The sequence below is a fragment of the Mus caroli genome, unplaced genomic scaffold (assembly GCF_978045245.1).
Source record: "Mus caroli unplaced genomic scaffold, Mus_caroli_1 scaffold_6, whole genome shotgun sequence".
Lineage (NCBI taxonomy): Eukaryota > Metazoa > Chordata > Mammalia > Rodentia > Muridae > Mus > Mus caroli.
Window position 1 is genome coordinate 19668786 of NW_028227261.1, and position 18887 is coordinate 19687672.

At 46.6% G+C, this 18887-nt stretch overlaps 1 protein-coding gene across 30 annotated transcripts in view; it reads right to left on the minus strand.

The window, feature by feature from the left end:
- The window catches only part of Eif4g3 (eukaryotic translation initiation factor 4 gamma 3), a 212567-nt gene that overhangs the window by 122288 nt on the left and 71392 nt on the right, over nt 1-18887 (minus strand). For 7 of the 30 annotated variants that reach the window (XM_085838780.1, XM_085838782.1, XM_085838789.1 and 4 more), the window contains 3 exons: nt 4623-4718; nt 3300-3425; nt 75-107 (listed from right to left, as the gene is read on the minus strand). The exons of 1 other annotated variant lie outside the window; for it this stretch is intronic. In XM_085838780.1, coding sequence (XP_085694906.1) covers nt 75-107; nt 3300-3425; nt 4623-4652 — 189 coding nt within the window. In that variant the 5' untranslated portion in view covers nt 4653-4718. Of the gene's footprint in view, nt 1-74; nt 108-3299; nt 3426-4622; nt 4719-5474; nt 5494-18887 lie in introns of those variants that run through there. 22 more of the 30 variants (XM_085838778.1, XM_085838794.1, XM_085838784.1 and 19 more) reach the window with 8 other exon arrangements.

Sequence of the window (18887 nt, forward strand, 5' to 3'; positions counted from 1 at the left end):
TCTAAGGGTCAGCAGCTACTAAGCCCCACATGTTATGTTAGTCAGGGTGACCGTGAGGGACAAGAGTACAGTACCTGATGATGGGCAGGTCGAGGCCCCGCTGCAAACTGAGAGGAGAAGGGAACAGACACAAAAGGAAGGGCACAAAGAGTCAGAAACGCAACAGAAACCAACGTTACAGTATACAACAAACTAAAGGATAACAACCCACACGGGAAAAAAAAATAAAAACACAGAACAGTAAAGGCTCTGCTGCAGGACAGTGACAGACAGGCACCAAGACCCAACAGTTGACACCACCGCCCAGGCACCCTGGCATTCAGAAACTGGGAAAAAGCTGTTGAGCTATTAGCACCTGGGTGTTCTCTCATGAGAACAGCATGAATAAATAAAGCCTTTTAAAAAAAGAGAAAAAAAAAACCAACCAACCAACCAAACAAACAAACAAAAAACCCTGCTGTAAAGGGAGTCTAAAACACTAGGTGGTTGGCTGTATTAAAATGAACATGGAAATCAAATATACCGTATGAAAGTGTGCGCCTGGAGGACACCAGAAGTGGTTACACTATAAAAGCATGGCAGAGACTTGTATCCACAGGGAATGCCCATCAAAAACAGACTCAAGTTTTCCGTAAATTAGATGGGTGTCTAACACACAGGTTTGAGGTGTGTGTGTGTGTGTGTGTGTGTGTAACTAGGTGTGGTAAAGCAAACAGCCAGGAAAGAGCAGTGGTCTCCACCATGATTAGTCAAAATAGCATCCTTTTAAGATGGAGGGTAATGGGAAAGACGTACAAATTTTTAACTCTATTTGCAAGGAGGAGCGAACCCTGGCAGCCCTGCTGAGGGAAGGCTTGCCCACCACGCCCCTCAGCCCCTCCCAGGGCAGGAGAGAAGGGAAGCTGAGCCTTCTGTGGGTTCCAGCAGGTGGCATGCACTTCTACTCCACCTCTCAGGACAATTTCTCAGACTTCAAAAACAAAACATAAAAACAAAACGAAACAAAACCCCTCTGGAACTAAATAATTTATCAGAGCAAAAGACCCCTAATAATAATTTGAACTACAGAAGACAGAAGAAATACAGCATACAAAGTCACCTGAAGGTAACCCCCTCCCTCCTTTAGCAGTGAGAACATCACAAACACAGTTCTGAGCACAAACCACTTGGCTGCTGTTTATAGGAGTTAAGCACTAAGCAAACCTCTGTCTTGGCAGCCCCTGTGCCTTTACAACCCCAGAGGAAGCCGGATTGTGAGAGTGCGAGCCACTCTTCTCTTAGCACTTCACTCACCAACAAGAGGAACATCCAATTTGTAACTCACCCTACTGTGCTACGCTGGACTGAAAATGTCCAGCAGTCCCGTGGACCACGCCGCGCAGCCCCAGGATGGGAGCCCACTCAACACACATTTCTGACAAGCAAGCCTACCCCAGAGGCTACAAGGTCATCAAGTGTTTACAAGAGTGCTTTAATGATCTGGGCTTGCTCATAGCATGTGAGAAAAGCCACCAAATCTGGTAAATTGGCTTTTCAGAACGACAGAAGGTGGCAGCGAGGAGTCCTCTAGAATCTCTCCTCTTTAAAGGAACTAAGGCTTTGACTTTTTCGTTGTTCATTTCTGAGAACAGAGCAGTTAGTTTCTCCACTATGGACATCAAGTTTCAAGATTAGGCAAAACCATCCAGATGCCCTGAAAGTAGAGGGCAGCAGGAGAGATCTCTAGTAATACATGAGAAGAAAACTGTCAAGAGGGCCACTTCAAACACAGCGGCACGGGGAGCCCGTCTCATCGCTACTCTGCAGAAAGGCCCCATTTCCAAGGTTCTAACAAAAGAGTCCAACTTCAGAGAACCGCAAAGTTCCAGTCAAGAGACATGTCTTACAAAAGTGTACATAGATGTAAGAAGAAAACCTTAACTGCACCACTGTGAAGGCCCTGGAAGATCCCTGGACTGCTCTGCATTGGTCCCGAGGGCCGGAGGGCTGTCTTTTAGAGTCAGGCTGACCCTATGGATGGCTGTAAGCAACAGAACAAACTGTAGTCACTGCTGGCCTGTGTTAAAATAGAAACCTTTTCTTTTAACTTGTTTTAGAGATGGTGAGGTTGTAGCTATGAAGGAAAGCAGCCTAGTGAGCTGAGCAGACCCAGGGTTACTGCCACCCACCACGGCCTTCCCTGCTGCGTACAGTTGGTAACTGAGTATGGCCAATGGAACAGTTACAGATTACTACAAAAGCCAAATTGCTCCTATTCCAAATTAGACTGCAATAGCTTCACTGTTTTTCTCAGTCCATTTAAAGACAAACTGCAGTATGAAGAGTTCCATCAAGAGAAAGCAGCAGACGGGAAGCGAGTCAGCATTTTCAACAGGGAGAAGCAAGGGCCTCTGCATCCTCAACCTAACGCTGAGAGTGCGGAGCAACTAGAAGTACACACAGAAAGGAAACTGGAGTGGGAAGGGGCACTTGAAGCCAATAGGACTGAAAAAGCAGATGCCCGGAGAACAGAAAGGCTACCCTATGCATGGCCAATGGCCTGTTACAGCAGAAACATAATGGAATTAGTTTGCCACTGTTCAATAAGCTGCAGGCCCCTCCGTGCAGTCCCACGCCTCTCCTTGCAGTCCCCGCAGCTGGAGGATGGAGGACAATGACATGGCAGCTTGGGATGGGAACAGAAAATGCAATCCCGCCAAGCTTCACACCCAAGTCTACCCTCCCGGCTCCAACACAAATGAAACAAAAGCTATTAGACCCAGAACAATAAGCAAGAGTAGCTGAGGCGCTGCTAGTCTTGCCCTTGCTGTGGGGCATGGAATGGAATGTGCCATGTGTGGGTTTTAGTAATGTGGGTGGTAATGGTCACTACCAAAGGAGATGCAAAAAAATTGCAAACAGGATAGTAGCTGAGGAGTTTATGACCACAGGGGGGGAAATGGCTGATAACTATAGATAATTGTCCCCTTGATAATCAATTATAAACTGGGAAGGGTAGGCAAGAAGCCTCCCAATTCATCTTTTAGATTCGAATCTGAACGGGACATTCCACTTCACACTTAAAACAAGGGGAATAAGGTAAAGCCCAATTATTCCTGTCTAATTCCCAATAGACGACCCACCCAATTTGTAATGGTTTTCCCACAGTGCCTGGCAGGAGCTGGCATGCCAGGCTGAACTTCCAGGGAAGAAGCCATCAACGCACTTCTGTTCATCAGCCAATATGTGGATGTGGTCAGAAATAATGTGTGCCGGAGGCACTGCTGCCTGCAAGAAGTACAGTTTGTTATATTGCTTACAATGTAGTATTTTATCCAGCCTCTTCCAGCCAAGGACCTGTAAACGGGGGTCTGTTCCAAAACCTTCCTCCTCTTCCAGGTGTCTGTGCAATGTATTGGCACTGTTCTGCCGGGCTGTCGAGAAAACTGGTTTAGAGATGCAGCTCTTCAGTCAGGTTTTGCGCCAAGCTCTAACCATGTAATTTCTCTCTGACTGTTTTTCCCCATCATTTAAATGGGGTAGGGGAGAGGGCCACAGAGTTCTCTACAGCAAGACATCCATACTTAACAATTAGGATGGGGGAGGGGAGTTGTGTAAGTGGTTCTGCTGTGGTCTCAGGCCCTCTCTAAAAGCCAAGTGTCCACATTCCCAAACCACTCTCAGAACAAAACTTGCACCAGACATTGGGGGTTCACCGTTTCAACAAAACAGGAGACAAGCAAACAGGCAACAATGTCTAATGCCCCACAACTCTAAAAATGGCTCGTCCGACAACTGCGGGGAACCAGGATCTAAGAACAGGATGCTGGAGAAGAAGGCACCGAGGGAGAGGAAGGCAGGAAGAGGTGAGAAAGACAGGCCACTCTGTGCAGCCTAGACTCTCCTAGCTCTTTAAGCAAGTCTCTGGAACATTTCAACAATTCAAACTTCATGCATGAAATCAAATGAGCAGGAGCTAATGCAATGACCTTCCTGTGCTACAAGCAAAAAAGCAGGGTCGGGGTGCAAAAAGAAGATCCTGTATTCCAAGACTCCACAGAGCTCAAGTACAAGGAGGGACGTGAGGTACGATGAGATGTTAGAGACACCTTTTGCCCAGAGCTACACATGCAGGGAAGGAGACGAAGCTCAGGCTTGGAGAGCGGAAGCCACTGTGTACTGTGAGACAGGAGGATGGCCTGGAGCCCGTCTTAGACGTGTTGCAATCCACATGAGGGTGAGCAAGGATGACTGCACTCACATCTGTATGGCAATTCATTTACCACAGAAGAGATGAACACGCCTGGGTGGACATCATGCACGTGACCATACTGTCGAATGGTTAGAGCCGACTGGTGACGTGGGTCAGAAACCCTTCTTCCCACAGCACTCACCGTCATTTACTTTTCTGAATTCCCAGCAGTACAAGTAAAATGCTAAGAACTTAAAGGAGGAAGATCTGAAAGTACCGGACTGTGCGGAAGGAAGTGCGTGGAATAGCTCTACCTTCTCTTCCCTAAGAAATGGACATGAGCCCTGTATCTGAGTTGCTGCAATGCAAATGTGACGGTGATGCTAAGTCTTCCCTAGAACAAAAGATCACAGCAGCGGTGCAGAGGCGAGACCCACCTCTGCTTACTTACCGGAGACCGGGCCTGAGGTTGAGAGTTCATTGTCTGAGGGGCTTGAGGATAGACCAATGTGGCTGGACCTGCATTCTGTCCAGAGGGATAAGGGGTCTGTCAGAGAATGGCAAAACAACAGCATATTTTTAAAAAATGACACAGCAACTCAAATCCAACACTTTAAGTTTGCAGAAGTGGTATGCACTGTGGTCTGTAGCAAGTTTTAACGTTTTAACTTTATCATAGTTTTCAGCAACTAAAAGCAGAAGGTAGTGTATGCCTGCTGACAGAGCTATCAGCAACCCAAATCTAGATACAGTTAGATCAGATGAGGAGTGCAAAGGGCCCGGTGGAACTTCATCAACTTCATGCATATGTGTGCTCAAGCGCATGCGTGCATGTGCGCAGGTTGTACGGGGTGGGGGGTGGGGGTAATGAGTGGAGGCCCGAGGGTGTGGGGCAATGAATGCTTCAACACAGCAGTCATCTCCGGAGCAAGTTCCACAAGAGACAGAAGGCCAAGAACCACCTTAAGTTCTTTCCTTATTCAAATTCTATTAAGTCTAGCCACAAACTGAACAACAGAGCAGTTACCCAGTCATGAATATTAAGTGGTTAAGAACTGAACAAACTGATTCAGGTTTACTTTTTATCTTACCAAAAATTCTTTTTTATGACCACACTGAATGGCTTGACTATATCAACTTTTTCAAAATACATGTGGATATCAATTTTGACTAATACTGATTGTGATGGTTTGTATATCCTTGGACCAGGGAGTGGCACCATCTGAAGGTGTGGCCTTGTTGGAATAGGTGTGACCTGGTTGGAATGGGTGTGTCACTGTGGGTGTGGGTATAAGATCCTCACCCTAGGCCTGGATGTCAGTCTTCCACTAGCAGCCTTTGGATGAAGACATAGAACTCTCAGCTCCTCCTGCGGCCATGCCTGCCTGGATAACTGCCATGCTCCCACCTTGATGATAATGGACTGAACCTCTGAACCTGTAAGCCAGCCCCAATTAAATGTTGTTTTTTTTTGTTTGTTTTTTGTTTTTATAAGACTTGCCTTGGTCATAGTGTCTGTTCACAGCAGTAAAACCCTAACTAATACACTGATAAAAAATGTTTCTTCACACGTTTGAAATATAGTATCAGATCTGGCATGGTAGTGAAACCTTAAATCCCGCACATAGGGTAGAGGTAAAACAGATGGAAGTTTGAGGGCAGCCTGGACAAACAGCAAAGGCCATCTCAAGCCGCAGATGCATGTGTAAGCACGAGACCTTCCTGTTCGGCCTCACACTCTGCCAGCACACTGCTCTCACAACTGCTGGGCCACCACAGAAAAGGAGCCCACTGCCTTTTCATGGACCATGCTGGAAAGATATTGATAGCCACAGAGACTGATCAGTCAAAATTTTAATAATGTCTTCAACACAGTGGCCAACAAAGGCCACACAAAGCCAACGGAAGAGAAGACCATTAATTAGCATTCGGGCCCGAGGTGTTTTTATTCAGTAGTAATGGCACACGGCTAGCCAAAGGAACTGTCCTGTCTATGCTGTTTTTAATGTGCTTTTCATGTCACCTGCCAGTGCCACCAGGGGTGCCAGGTATATGTTGTGGATAAAAAGGACTGCAGGCCACCCCAGCTCTTTCTCTTAGTGCCCTCTCTGCTCTGTCTGTCTGCCCATCTCCATATCCACTTGGCTCCCTCTGTTGCACAGCGTAATTTCCTAGGGTACATCTTGGCATAGACCAGCCACCGGTCCCCGCCATGGCACCACATACTTCTTATGACAACAACCAAAATAAAATAACAATTTTATTTTCCTGTAGCTTAGGCTTCTTCTCTAAACATCTTTTAAAAAATCCAAATGCTTCTCCTTATTAAATATTTACACTGAATGCATGTAAAGAGCCAATTCCTACTGCATCCACGGCAGCTTTGTGTAAGTGGAAAGCACGGTGTCCGGTGCAGGCACATAAACACAAGGCACACAAACACACAGAGATCAAGGGCCTGGGGTAGGCACAGAGACAAACAGCTGCATGCATAAGAGCTAGTAAAGACGCGCACACACACACACACACACACACACACTCACTCACATACACAGTCTGGTACAGGCACACACCCATATACAGAGCAATGTCTGGAACAGGCACACAACTGTTGTGTTTCAACATAAGCTACTGCACCCTCAGTAACATGGTGGTGTTTGTCAATGGCGCAGGGTAAAGGAATTCTGCCCACTTGTCCCCCTGGGCACTTGTCTTCCTGCTGTGCTCTGAGCAGTAGCAGGAGAGGAAGCCTCTGTGGCCCTTATTCACGGCCTCCCTGGGAATGATTAAACCAGTTTCTTCAGCGCGCCCTTTTCAATAGTCTTTTTGTTTTCACTGTGTGAGAATGTGCCCGTGTGTGGTATATGCTTGTGTGAGTCTGGTAACTGCAGAGTCTAGAAGAGGGTGCTGGACTCCCTGGAGCTAGAGTTATGGACAGTGGTACACCACCCAGTGTGGGTCCTGGGCACTGAACCTTGGATGCCATGCAAGAGTAATACCAGCTCTTCACCACCGGACCTCTCACGCCATCTCCAAAACATCTTTTTGATTTTTCAATCAGGTTTCATTACTGTAGGTGTGAGTGCTCCTCCCAAATGTGGTCCTGTGTCGCTGCATACATGTGGTGGTCAGAACTTGGTTCTCTTTCCCCCTGTGTGGCACTTTGGTCCTTCAGGCTTGGCAGCAAATCCCTTACAATGCTGACTCACCTTGCCAGTGCCAGTGGAAGCCAGCTTTGACCTGGCTAGGGACAGATCAGTGAAGTATCATTTTAAGAATTACTCGGTTTGAACTCGGTGTAAGACAACTGCCTAGCACCTCCAAGGCCCTCAGACTTAGTATCTGGCGCTACAGTACAGAAAAGAAGAGGTGCTACACATCAGAACCATAACAATGATTCCATCCTCCAAGAAGGACTGCACAGACATATTTCCTGTGGACAGTGACCCTAGTCCCCTGTCCTTACAGAGGACTGCACAGACATAGTTCCTGTGGACAGTGACCCTAGTCCACTGTCCTTACAGAGGACTGCACAGACATAGTTCCTGTGGACAGTGACCCTAGTCCCCTGTCCTTACAGAGGACTGCTCAGACTTTCCTGAGCTTCACGTTTCACTGAACTCTGGTGCTCGCCTAGATAACTGCTAACAAAGTGCAAGCTGAAGACAGGCTGGCCACACAAGTCCTCAATCACTTACACAGAACTTTTAAGTGTGTGGTAATTATTTTAAGATTTTGACAAACAGAATCTAAGGTTTCGGGGTGAATTTCACTGGCAGATGAGAAGAGGGGAACTGCATATGAGTTACAATAACCTCAGACACAGTCCCATGGAACCCACACATGGGACTAAGATGGATTCCTACTCCCTCCCCTGAAACAGTCTCTCTGTAGAGCCCAGGCTGGCCTCAAACTCAGAGATTCACCTGCCTCGGCCTCCTAAGTGCTTCAATCAAAGGCGTGCGCCACCATTGCCCGGCTTGGATTTTCTACTTTTATAATGAAAACAACAAATGTAGGTGACAAAACCAACAATGACAGAAAGCACTCAGAGAGCACCCGCTGCACATCAAATGTAACTTGGAAATAAAACATCATTTCTCATTTTAAGGCAATTTACCACCTTAAGTAAGTAACACCAAGTGGACGAAGCCCAGTACATTGTGCACGAGAACGTTCACAGTAGGACTGGACAGTGCGCTGCTGATTTGCCAAGGGCTGCTGCGGAACACCCAACCTTCACAGCACTGAACTTCTTGACCTGAAAATGCATTTCTAGGGATGCAGACTACAGACAAAATTCACATTTTCACCAAGCTCAAATGGAACATTCTACAGTTCTTAAGTATTTGTTATGGTTTTGTTTGGTTTGGTTTTGGTTTTGAGTCTGGATATCACCATGCAGCCCGGGCTGTCCTGGAACTCACCAAGCTGGCTTCAAACTTAAGAGAGATTCGCCTGCCTCTGCCTCTGAGTACAGGGATTAAACGTGTGCACGCCCATGTCTGGTGAGATAGTTAATCTTAAAAGAGCTAGGTAAGTGTGTGTGTGTGTGCGTATACACACACACATCAGCACCATGGCATATAGAAATATATTTATGGGGAGGTGACTCCTAAGTTTAAGACCATGAAATGACTTTAAGCTTAGTCTGAGCAACTTACTAGCACCTTGTCTGAGTCTAGAAACTGGAAAAGCAGAGTTTGGAAAGAAAGACACTGGGCCCATCTCTAATGGCAGAGGCCTGCCAGCAACCTAAAGCCTTGGGTTCCATCACAACCCCACAGAAACAATCTCTGTATCTATGGAGGAACAGCTCTTAGCTTTCATCTGCAAGGACAGACTGAGAATTCAGGCAAGAGACACTATTTTCCCATTTTAGAAAGCAAATCTTTTCTCATTTTACAAGCAAGAAGTATCATTTGAAAGCAAAATCAAAATGCCCCTCTGCCAACAGGAAACGTCACAGACACTTAAAGGATTCAAGGAGTCCACGGTCGTCACATGACAGCTGGTGGCGAGAGAAGTCTGCTGAAGCTACAGCAGCCATCTCCCTTCCTGTCCCCAAATCTGAGTAACTGCACAGCACCTGAAACAACCTGAAGCTTTATTATTTGTTATTTGAAACAAATAATTAATTGGGCACAATGTTGAACCTTAGACAGTTTTTAGAACCTTTAAAAAACTTTGTATGTATTACATGTGTGCCCCTGTGTACACCACAGCACGCAGGAGGTCAGAGGTAAACTGTGGCTGTCAGCGTTCCGTCTACCATGTGGGTATGGGAGTGAGCATAAGACATCAGGCTTGGCAGCAAGCACGTTATCTACTGAGCCACCATCTTATTTCCCCAGGGTCAGATATTTTAATAATCCAATAGGACCAATATGTGATCCATTGATTAAGAAAGGAGTATATAAGGGACCACATCTAAATCAGAGGCACCCTTCAAATGGGGTCCAAGTCAGGTCCCACTTATGTGAAATCAATCTCAAGTCATGCAATAAAAATGCCATTCTAGGCTAGCACAAAACTCCTAAGGACTGCATTAACTAGAAAGTGCTGCAACAAAAGTCACAGCGGGTAGTCTAACCATGTGACGCTGGGACACAGCTCCTCAGCTTTGACTAACAGGTAGTTTAACCATGTGATGCTGGGACACAGCTCCTCAGCTTTGATTAACAATCTTCTAAAACAGGAAATAAACTGGGTGTAGTGGCACACACCTCTAATCCCAGATCTAAGGAGGCAAAAGCAGGCAGATCTCTGTGAATTCAAGGCCAGCCTGGTGTACATTGTGAGTTCCAGGCCAAGCACGGATACATAAAGCGATTCCTGTCTCTAAGTAAAATAACAACAACGCTGGAAATGCAAGTGCACAGTTCTTGGTGTGTTGTCTTCTCATCAGCACCAGGCACTGTGCATGGTGTAAGCGAGCAGCCGAGCACAGGGAGCCAAGAGCCAGGCAACCAGGACACTGCGCTTCCTTCTTAAGGAATCCAGGCATCCTCTGCCCTTCCAGATGATACAGGGCTCAGGTTAGTGGGGCACTCGAGCTGAACCTCCGAGAGCAGGGGCACCCAAGTGTCAAAAAGAAGTGTCAACCACAACAATGACTCCCTGTTTCCTAGACAAATACGCAAGTGTGATTACGAGCTCGGGCTGCTCAGAGCTCCTGCCCTCAAAGGCATTGTGATCATGGTGGACACGCTAAACACTCAGTGCATGGCTCAGAAACTCTCTGCACAGGGGAGAACCCAAGACTCACAGGATTCAGTAGCAAGGACATTCAGCAACAACATACGTGCACTTCTCCACAAGGTTGCATCAGTGATTGCACTAAAAGGCCATGAGTAGAAAACACAAGACAAGGTAACTCCCGAATTGCCTTTAGAGAATATGACCGTTATCTTCCACTGCTGTTCTGTATTTAAATATCCCATCACAATGCTAACAGTAGAGCAAGAGTGTATAGGAGGAAGATACAATCATTTAGAAAGGAAAGCACTCAATATGTCTCCAATAAGTCTCCAATATGACTTCCATCTTGCAAAACTAAACAAAATATAAAAACAAAACAATACCCACACAAGTTATATTTAGACCATGGCTGAGCAGGCTAAGTCAACATTGCCTGCTGTGTAATGTGACTCCTAGAGAACTCACCCTGAGGATAAACAGACATCACATGAGCAGGCCCAGAGAAGAGCTGAGTCACCCACCCCTGGCTCTCCACAACTACCATACCATAACTTTCTGCTGTTTTCCCCATTCCCACCACTAAGTCAGTTTCCTATGATGCCCAAAATGACACCCATTGTATATAATAGAGACCAGCTTAAGCACATCAGGGCTCTGCCCCATCCTAACCTATTCAAGTCCTTAGTGATACAGAAATTAGCAGCCTGCCAGGCAGGCAATACTCCTCAACACAGCCACACCCTATCCACCAGGGAGGCAAGAAGCAGGCCTGTGCATCTGCACACGACAGACGCATCCCTAAGGCACTGCTCGAGAGCAAAGCTGCTTCCCTTTCCCATGAAGATGTCACTCCATCACCAGTAGTCAGTATTTCCCAAAGTTCCCAGGTCAGAGTAAGAGAAGCAATGCAGCAGTGTATAGAATTCTGATTGGTTGTTGAGCGCAATGAGACAGAGGGAAAGGGTGTATCAGCTGCACAACTGCTTCACAAGTCACGAAGCACCTAGAAAAAGCAGACTGTAGAGGGGGGCATGTGGAGAAGTAGCAAGAATGTCCAAAGGCAAGAACGTCACTGGAGGTTTCCAGGCAGGTCCAACAGTGACTACTTAGCAAGCAATGACCTTCGTGCCAGTCATCAGGTAAAGGAGAGCAGCGTCTTGGGGACACACAACAAAGAGCATCATGGAGCACAGTCCTTACACAGGAGAGCAAGCCACCTAAGCTGGAACCAACAGGGGCGGAGGGAGGGCGGGGTGCACAGGGCAGGAACTGGAAAGGACACTCCACACTCAGAATGATGTGAGGTAGAAGAACAAGGTTTTAGGGCCAGACTAAAGTTCTAAAACAGAAGAGGCTCAACGAAGCAGTGCTGTCCTCAGATGTGTTTAATGAAGCAACTATTACACGAAAGCAGTAAGGCGCAGCTAAAGGCTCAAGTGTGGGGCCTGCAGTGAACTTGGACAAAGGTGAAGACGGTAAATAATATACTAAGGAGAACGAGACAGCAAGATGGCTGAACAGGCAAAGGTGCCTGCTGACAACCTGGGTCTGCTCTCCAGAACCCACAGGGGAAGGAGAGAACTGACAGCCACAACTGTGTGAGTAGATACACACAAACACACTCATGGCCAGGCGTGGTGGCGCACGCCTTTAATCCCAGCACTCGGGAGGCAGAGGCAGGCGGATTTCTGAGTTCGAGGCCAGCCTGGTCTACAGAGTGAGTTCCAGGACAGCCAGGGCTACACAGAGAAACCCTGTCTCCAAAAAACAAAAGAAAAGAAAACCCACACTCATGCATCACAAGCTAAGACCAAAGTATGAAAGCAGCAGGACACCAAACACGCTCCAACACACTCTAACATGCTCTACCACTCCTGAAGGGAGCACGGGACAGAATGGCCAAAACTCCAGCCCAGGACCCTGCAGACTGTCCCCTTAGGGCCTCTGTCCAGACACGTTAGTTTGTTTCTCCAGAACACACATTTATTCTTGCTTGAGTCCTTAATAGACAGACACCTTCTCTGAGCTGGATTTTTAAGTGTAAAGAATACATTCATTCATATTACATTAAACTGTAACTGTCAAAAAAACAAAAAAAACATAAAAACTAGGTAGTAGGAACCATACAGAGACAAGTCAACCAGAGTAAGCTAATTAATCAGAGACACAAAACCAGTCCTTTTTAGGAGAGAAAACATCACTTTAGATCAAGACCAAATAACTATACACTGGGGAGGGGGAAGGGGAGGGGTTGTCACTTAGGCAAAAGAAAAAGAATCTTTAAAGTAAGATGAGGTAGCAAGGCAGTGGACAATACTGATCCCTATAAACTGTCCTCTGCCCTCCAGACACAGGCTGTGGGACAAGTACATACATGCATTAAAACATTACGATGAGGGGCTGGAGAAATGATTCAGCGGTTAAGAGCACTGACTGCTCTTCCAAAGGTCCTGATTCAAATCCCAGCAACCACATGGTGCCTCACAACCATCTGTAAGGAAATCTGATGCCCTCTTCTGGAGTGTCTGAAGATAGCTACAGTGTACTTACATAGAATAAATAAATCTTAAAAAAAAAAAAAGTTAAAAAACAAAAACAAAAACATTACGATAAAGTAGAAAGGCAGGCAAAGTCAAAGAACAGGGCATACATTCCTTGACTATTGAGTTTATTTCCTGTTGGGTACACAGCTACTTTAATGATATAAAAGTCTCTATGAATTTTGTTTGTTTTTGTTTTCTTTTTTGAGGTACAGTTTCTTTCTGTAGCTCTCCTGGAACTCATTAAATAGACTCGGCTGGCCTTGAACTCACTGAGATCTGTCTGCTTGTTTCTAGCTCTTCAGTGCTGGGATTAAAGACAATTGTCACCACACCCAGTCTATGAATTATTTTTTAAGAGATAAAATCTGAGGTGACTGTAGACATCCTGTTCCTACTCTTTAGCTACTTAATTAGGGATTCTACTGCTGTGATGAAACACCAAGACCAACAAGCAAGTTGGGAGGAAAGGGTTAATTCGGCTTACACTTCCCTGGCATTACCATCGAAGGAAGCCAGGACAGGAACTCAGGGTAGGATCCTGGAGTCAGGAGCTGACACAGGGGCCATGGAGGGGCACTCCTTACTGCCCTGCATCCTCGTGGATGGCTCAGCCTGCTTTCTTTGTTTTTGTTTTGTTTTTGGAGACAGGGTTTCTCTGTGTAGTTGTGGCTGTCCTGGAACTCACTCTGTAGCCCAGGCTGGCCTCGAACTCAGAAATCCGCCTGCCTCTGCCTCCCGAGTGCTGGGATTAAAGGCATGCGCCACCACGCCCGGCTTCAGCCTGCTTTCTTACAGAACCCAGGACCACCAGCCCAGGGATGGCACCACCCACAAAAGGCTGGGCCCTCCCCCACTGATCACTAACTGAGAAAACGCCCTACAGCTGAATCTCATGGTGGCATTTCCTCACTGAGACTCCTCCTCCTCGTCTGATGACTCCCTTGTGTCAAGTTGATACAACCTGACAGTACAGGTTCATCATTAAGGGAGACACTCACTGTGGATCTTCCAAATGAGGCTTCAACTCTGTTGAGGTAGTTTCCTTCTACTCTGAGTTAACTGAGTGTTCCTGTCAGAACAGGGCACTGGGCGCTTGGAAGTGTTTCTGTGTCAGCTGAACTGATCACTGTCTGTCACTCTTTATGCTCGTGGGACAGGCTGCCATGATCAGTTTTCAATATTGAGTCATTCCTGTATTCCAGAAATAATCCCATGTAGTGGTGGTGAAGCTTAAAATACAGTGCACAAAACCAATCCACTGTGTAAAACTGACAGGGCTGGACAGCCGCTACTCTTCTCCAGAGGCCTTGAATTCAGTCCCCAACTCCCGGATATGGTGGCTCCAGGGGACCCGATCCCTCCTTCTTCTGGCCTGAGCAGGACCTGCACTTGGATGCACAAACTGACTGCTCGGGAAGGAGGACTAGAAATCCCCTCAGCACACGCCAAGCCACACCCAAACACAACACACATCACACTCACTGGAAAAGTCTAAGCACTTTTCCTGAAGAGCAGGAGAGAGAAGAATCCGGCCCCCAGATAGCAGAGGACCCAGCAAACGGAAGAGAAAGGGACATTTTGTAAATCTCACAGAAAAACAAGGCAACATAATGTATCTTCCCAGTGGTGCAGCAAACCTTGGAAAAGCTGTGGCTACATCTCCGCACTTTCAGTTTATTACAAAACCCTGAGTTTGGTGGCCAACATAGACAGACGGGATAAAGGACCACCCAGGGCATCCCACTGTCCCCCACTCCCACACACAGAGACGCCACACAAAATATCAGAACTAAGATATCAATAACGTACGATACAAAGTCAACATACAAGACCAATGTGGATCCAAGTATCTAAAGAGAAAAATAGAAAGTTTTGTTTACAAAGTATTTATAAAGATAAGATTCCAAAGTGACGACCAAACTCAAACAGGTGGCAACGGAAGCTACGGAAAGCGGAAAATGCTACCTCTCATCAGACCTCCATGCTGGCCTAGGCTCAGCACATTTGCCATCCAAGCCCAATGACAGGCTCTCTAGAACCAGAAAGCTCATCTGAGTGCTGCTTTGGCTGCCAAGGACTCTACACAGCAAAAAGAGCCATTAGAAGAACTAAGCTGGGTAGTCACACTCCTCCTCTTGAAATATTACCACAGATTTACAAAAACGTAATCAGAGTGGTGCTGCTGTAATACAAGCTCACTGACAAAGGCTGAGGTGAGGCGCCCAGAAAAAAACAAATCCACGGGCAAACAATCTGTTAAGGGCACCCAGACCATTCCACGAGGAAGGGGCAGGGTTTTCAAAGCCAGTGCTCACTAAAGCAGAAATGTGCCAGCCTGCAGTGTCAGTGCTGCGCAGTGAGGAGCCACGCAGCCTTGAAGCAGGCCCACTGCCAACCATGCACCTACCCCAAAAAAAGATGAAGACGGGCATCTACGTCTCTATCTCGTACCATGCCTAAAAGCTAAATCAAAGCCGGGCCAAACGCCAAAACTCTGCCACTCTGAAACTACTAGGGGACAAAGCCACTTTAAGACATTGGTACAGAGCAAACTTTCTGAAAATGGCCATCACTGCTCCAAAAGTAACAGCAAGGCCCGAGAGCACTGAAGAGAAGGCCTCTGCACACAGAGGAAGCAGTGGCCCTGTGGGAGTCCAGCCCACAGCACTGGAGAAAATCTGTAAGAAGGGACTAACAGGCCACAATATAAAGAACTCACAGCTCCAAACACCAAAAAGTAACTAACTAAACCAAGGACGGCAGGCAACATGGCTCTGAAGGTTCAGCCTTGGGCACCTAGTTTCTGCCCTTCCGAAGCAACTCCACAGACAACCTCTGGCCTCCCCATGTGCAGTGCACCCCCACAACTCAGCAAGGAGAGGCCTATATATATCTGCACAAGCTGATTACCTGCTTAGCTGTGGACTAACTGCAAATCCACGGCAGCAGCCTGAGGACTGACTGGCAAAGGCAGAGAGTCCACTAGCTACACCTCCAGACCCAACGGAAAGGCCACTGAGAGTTCTAGGGAAGGTTCCCCGATTAACCACCTTGTGTTTCAAGACATGCCAAGGTCACTAAGTTTAATGACTTTCTGAGAGACTTTATCAATTTTTTAAAAAATTTATTTATTTTCTGTGTATGAATACACTGTAGCTGTCTTCAGACACACCAGAAGAGGGCATCAGATTCCATTACAGATGATTGTGAGCCACTGTGTGGTTGCTGGGAATTGAACTCAGGACCTCTGGCAGAGCAGTCAGTGCTCTTACCCACTGAGCATCTCTCCGGCCTGACTTTATGGATTTCTAATGCACAATCTGTACACAGTTTTGCCTGAAGAGTGAGTTTGGTGATTGTTTTAAAGACCATCACAGCTGCAGTGGGGAAGATGCTTGCTTGCAAGCCTGACAGGCTGGCTTCCATTCCCAGAAACCACACACAGGTGAAAGGGCAGGACTAAGTCCATAAAGTTTCCTCTGACTAGCCAGGCAGTGGTGGCACGTGCCTTTAATCCTAGCACTTGGGAGGCAGAGGCAGGCGGATTTCTGAGTTCAAGGCCAGCCTGGTCTACAGCATGAGTTCCAGCACAGTCAGGGCTACACAGAAACAAAACAAAACAAAAGTTTCCTCTGACCTCTTATGACCATATATATGCATACACCATGCATGCAAACAAACACTTAAAAATGTACTATGAAACAGATTATAGCAACTACAGCGAGAGCCACACTAACGGACTTTTAGCAAAAATAAAGTATCATTAAACTTAAATGAAAGAATTTTTTTTTAAGGCCCTAAAAATCTGCTGTTGAAATTCAATACCACTGGCTTTAATTCCAACACTCAAACTGACCTTGAACTCACAAAGATCTGGGCTCCCACTGCCTCCCAAGTACTGGGATTAAGGGTATACACCACCAGACCTGGCCCCATTCATTATTGATTATATGATGTGCTGGGGAAATGACTTAGTAAAGTGTTAACTGAGCCTTCCTTTTAGATATAAAACTCTGTTTGTTTGTTTGTTTAAAAGGCAGGGACTCACCATTTAGCCCCAGTGGGTCTCAAACTCAGGACAACTGTTTCAAGTGCTGGCATTACAAGCCTGCACCAGCACACAAGGCACCTAGGCAAACCCTTACATTCTGGCTGTGCTGGAGGGCTCCCCAGCCCACAGAGAATCCAGCAAGATGTGCAACCAATCTCTTTTTAGTTATCTAACTGAAGAAAGTTCTTCCTAGGACTTGTACAAATTGCAGCGCTCTGCTTCTCTCCAGGCCTCTCAACAAGGTCCCAGTGGAGAGGTTATTTGTTGGTAAATAAAACTGCTTTGCGACACCAGGGACACTGTACAAACATGAAGGGCTGTGTCTTAAATGTTATCTGCCACAAATACTATTCTCCTTAACTGTGGCTTGTGGGAGCTTTGAGTGAAGGTTTTTGGCAATTAAACTACTTACGGCATGGTATGCATCCAGTCTGCACTAAAGCCATCCACTCACTCTTCCTGTGGTCTTCTGATAGCTAATGAGCACTGCCCTCAGCACACTGACACAGTTCTAGTTGTTCATTACCACCCAGCTCCTCCTGACACCCTCAGCAACCCACGTCAAAATATTTACCATTATCAACAGAATCCTAGAATGCGATAATGTTGAAAGCAAACAGATTTCACACCATACTCTAAAAAACTGAAATATTAGTACCATAGTAAAAAAATAAATAAAGCAAACAGAAAAGCTTAATCTCTACTGTTCCATTTCCTTAAGCGCTCTGATTAGTTAGGTGAGACAGCATCCCCGCATCGAAGCTTATTTGCTGACAGAATCCTGGAACTGGATTGTGTCTGCAGCACAGGGCTGTGCTGCTCTTCAGTACCCTCACTTCTAGCACAGAGCAGCAAAGGCATCTCCTATCCCTCCCTCAGCAAGCCTGGGCACACATCAATGTCACCCAGGCCAGACCCAAACCATGCTCTTCCCTGGGCTACGAGGAATACCCACAATTATGCCTAAGGGGCTTCCTAGAGTCACAACAGTGACTAACAACAGTGCCCAGGGGTTAGCACACCCCACAAAGGACACAGCTCCTTCTCACTAGGAAACATCGGGTGCAAGCGGACAAGCCTGGTGGTTCACTGAGCCCGCAGGCACCCACAGATGTTGACAGCATCCCTTTGCCAGGGCCTGGGCCAGACCAACACTGCCTGCACCCTCTCTGCCACCCTCTCTCTCACTTGGGCTGCTTTCTTCCTGTCCCCCATCTTTATTTAGTCTCTGGATCACTTTCGTCAAAACGACCTGCAGCCAGGGCTCCCGCCCATTCATTTGTCACAGCAGACAATCTTCAGGGAGTCCCAGAACTCTTTTTCCTTTGTTTTCAAATATTTTTGGTTTTGGTTTTTTAATCAAGGTTTCTCTGTGTAGCCCTGGCTGTCCTGGAATTCTGTAGACCAGGCTGGCCTCCAACTCAAAACTATGCCTGCCTCTGCCACCGTGGGATGAAAGAACATGGTCCACCACCACCATCCATGTGCAGATAAGTTTCTATAAAAGCCCACTGTTTAGCAAGGTGTTTCATGTTAACTGCTTAAAAACTAAAACATACTTTTTTTCTATTTTGTGTGTAGAGCATACAGCCCACGTGTGCACAGTGCAGGTGTGTGCACATGTGCACCTGTATGGAAGACAGAAGTGACATCAGGTTATCATCCCCAGTGGCTCTCATTCTCATTTCTTCAGATGGGCTCTCTAACCAAACACAGACTTCACCGGATGGTTAGACATCTGGCCAGCGAGCCTCAGGATCCCGCTGTCCCTGCTACCCAGACCCTGAAACATAATGCCACCACACCCAGCTTTTAATGAAGGGCTAGAAGGGTTAGAGTAGAGTCCTCGTGGCTTGCACAGCAAGGAATTATCTATGGAGCCATTTCCCAAAGCTAAAACATTATGAAACATTTTTCTTTT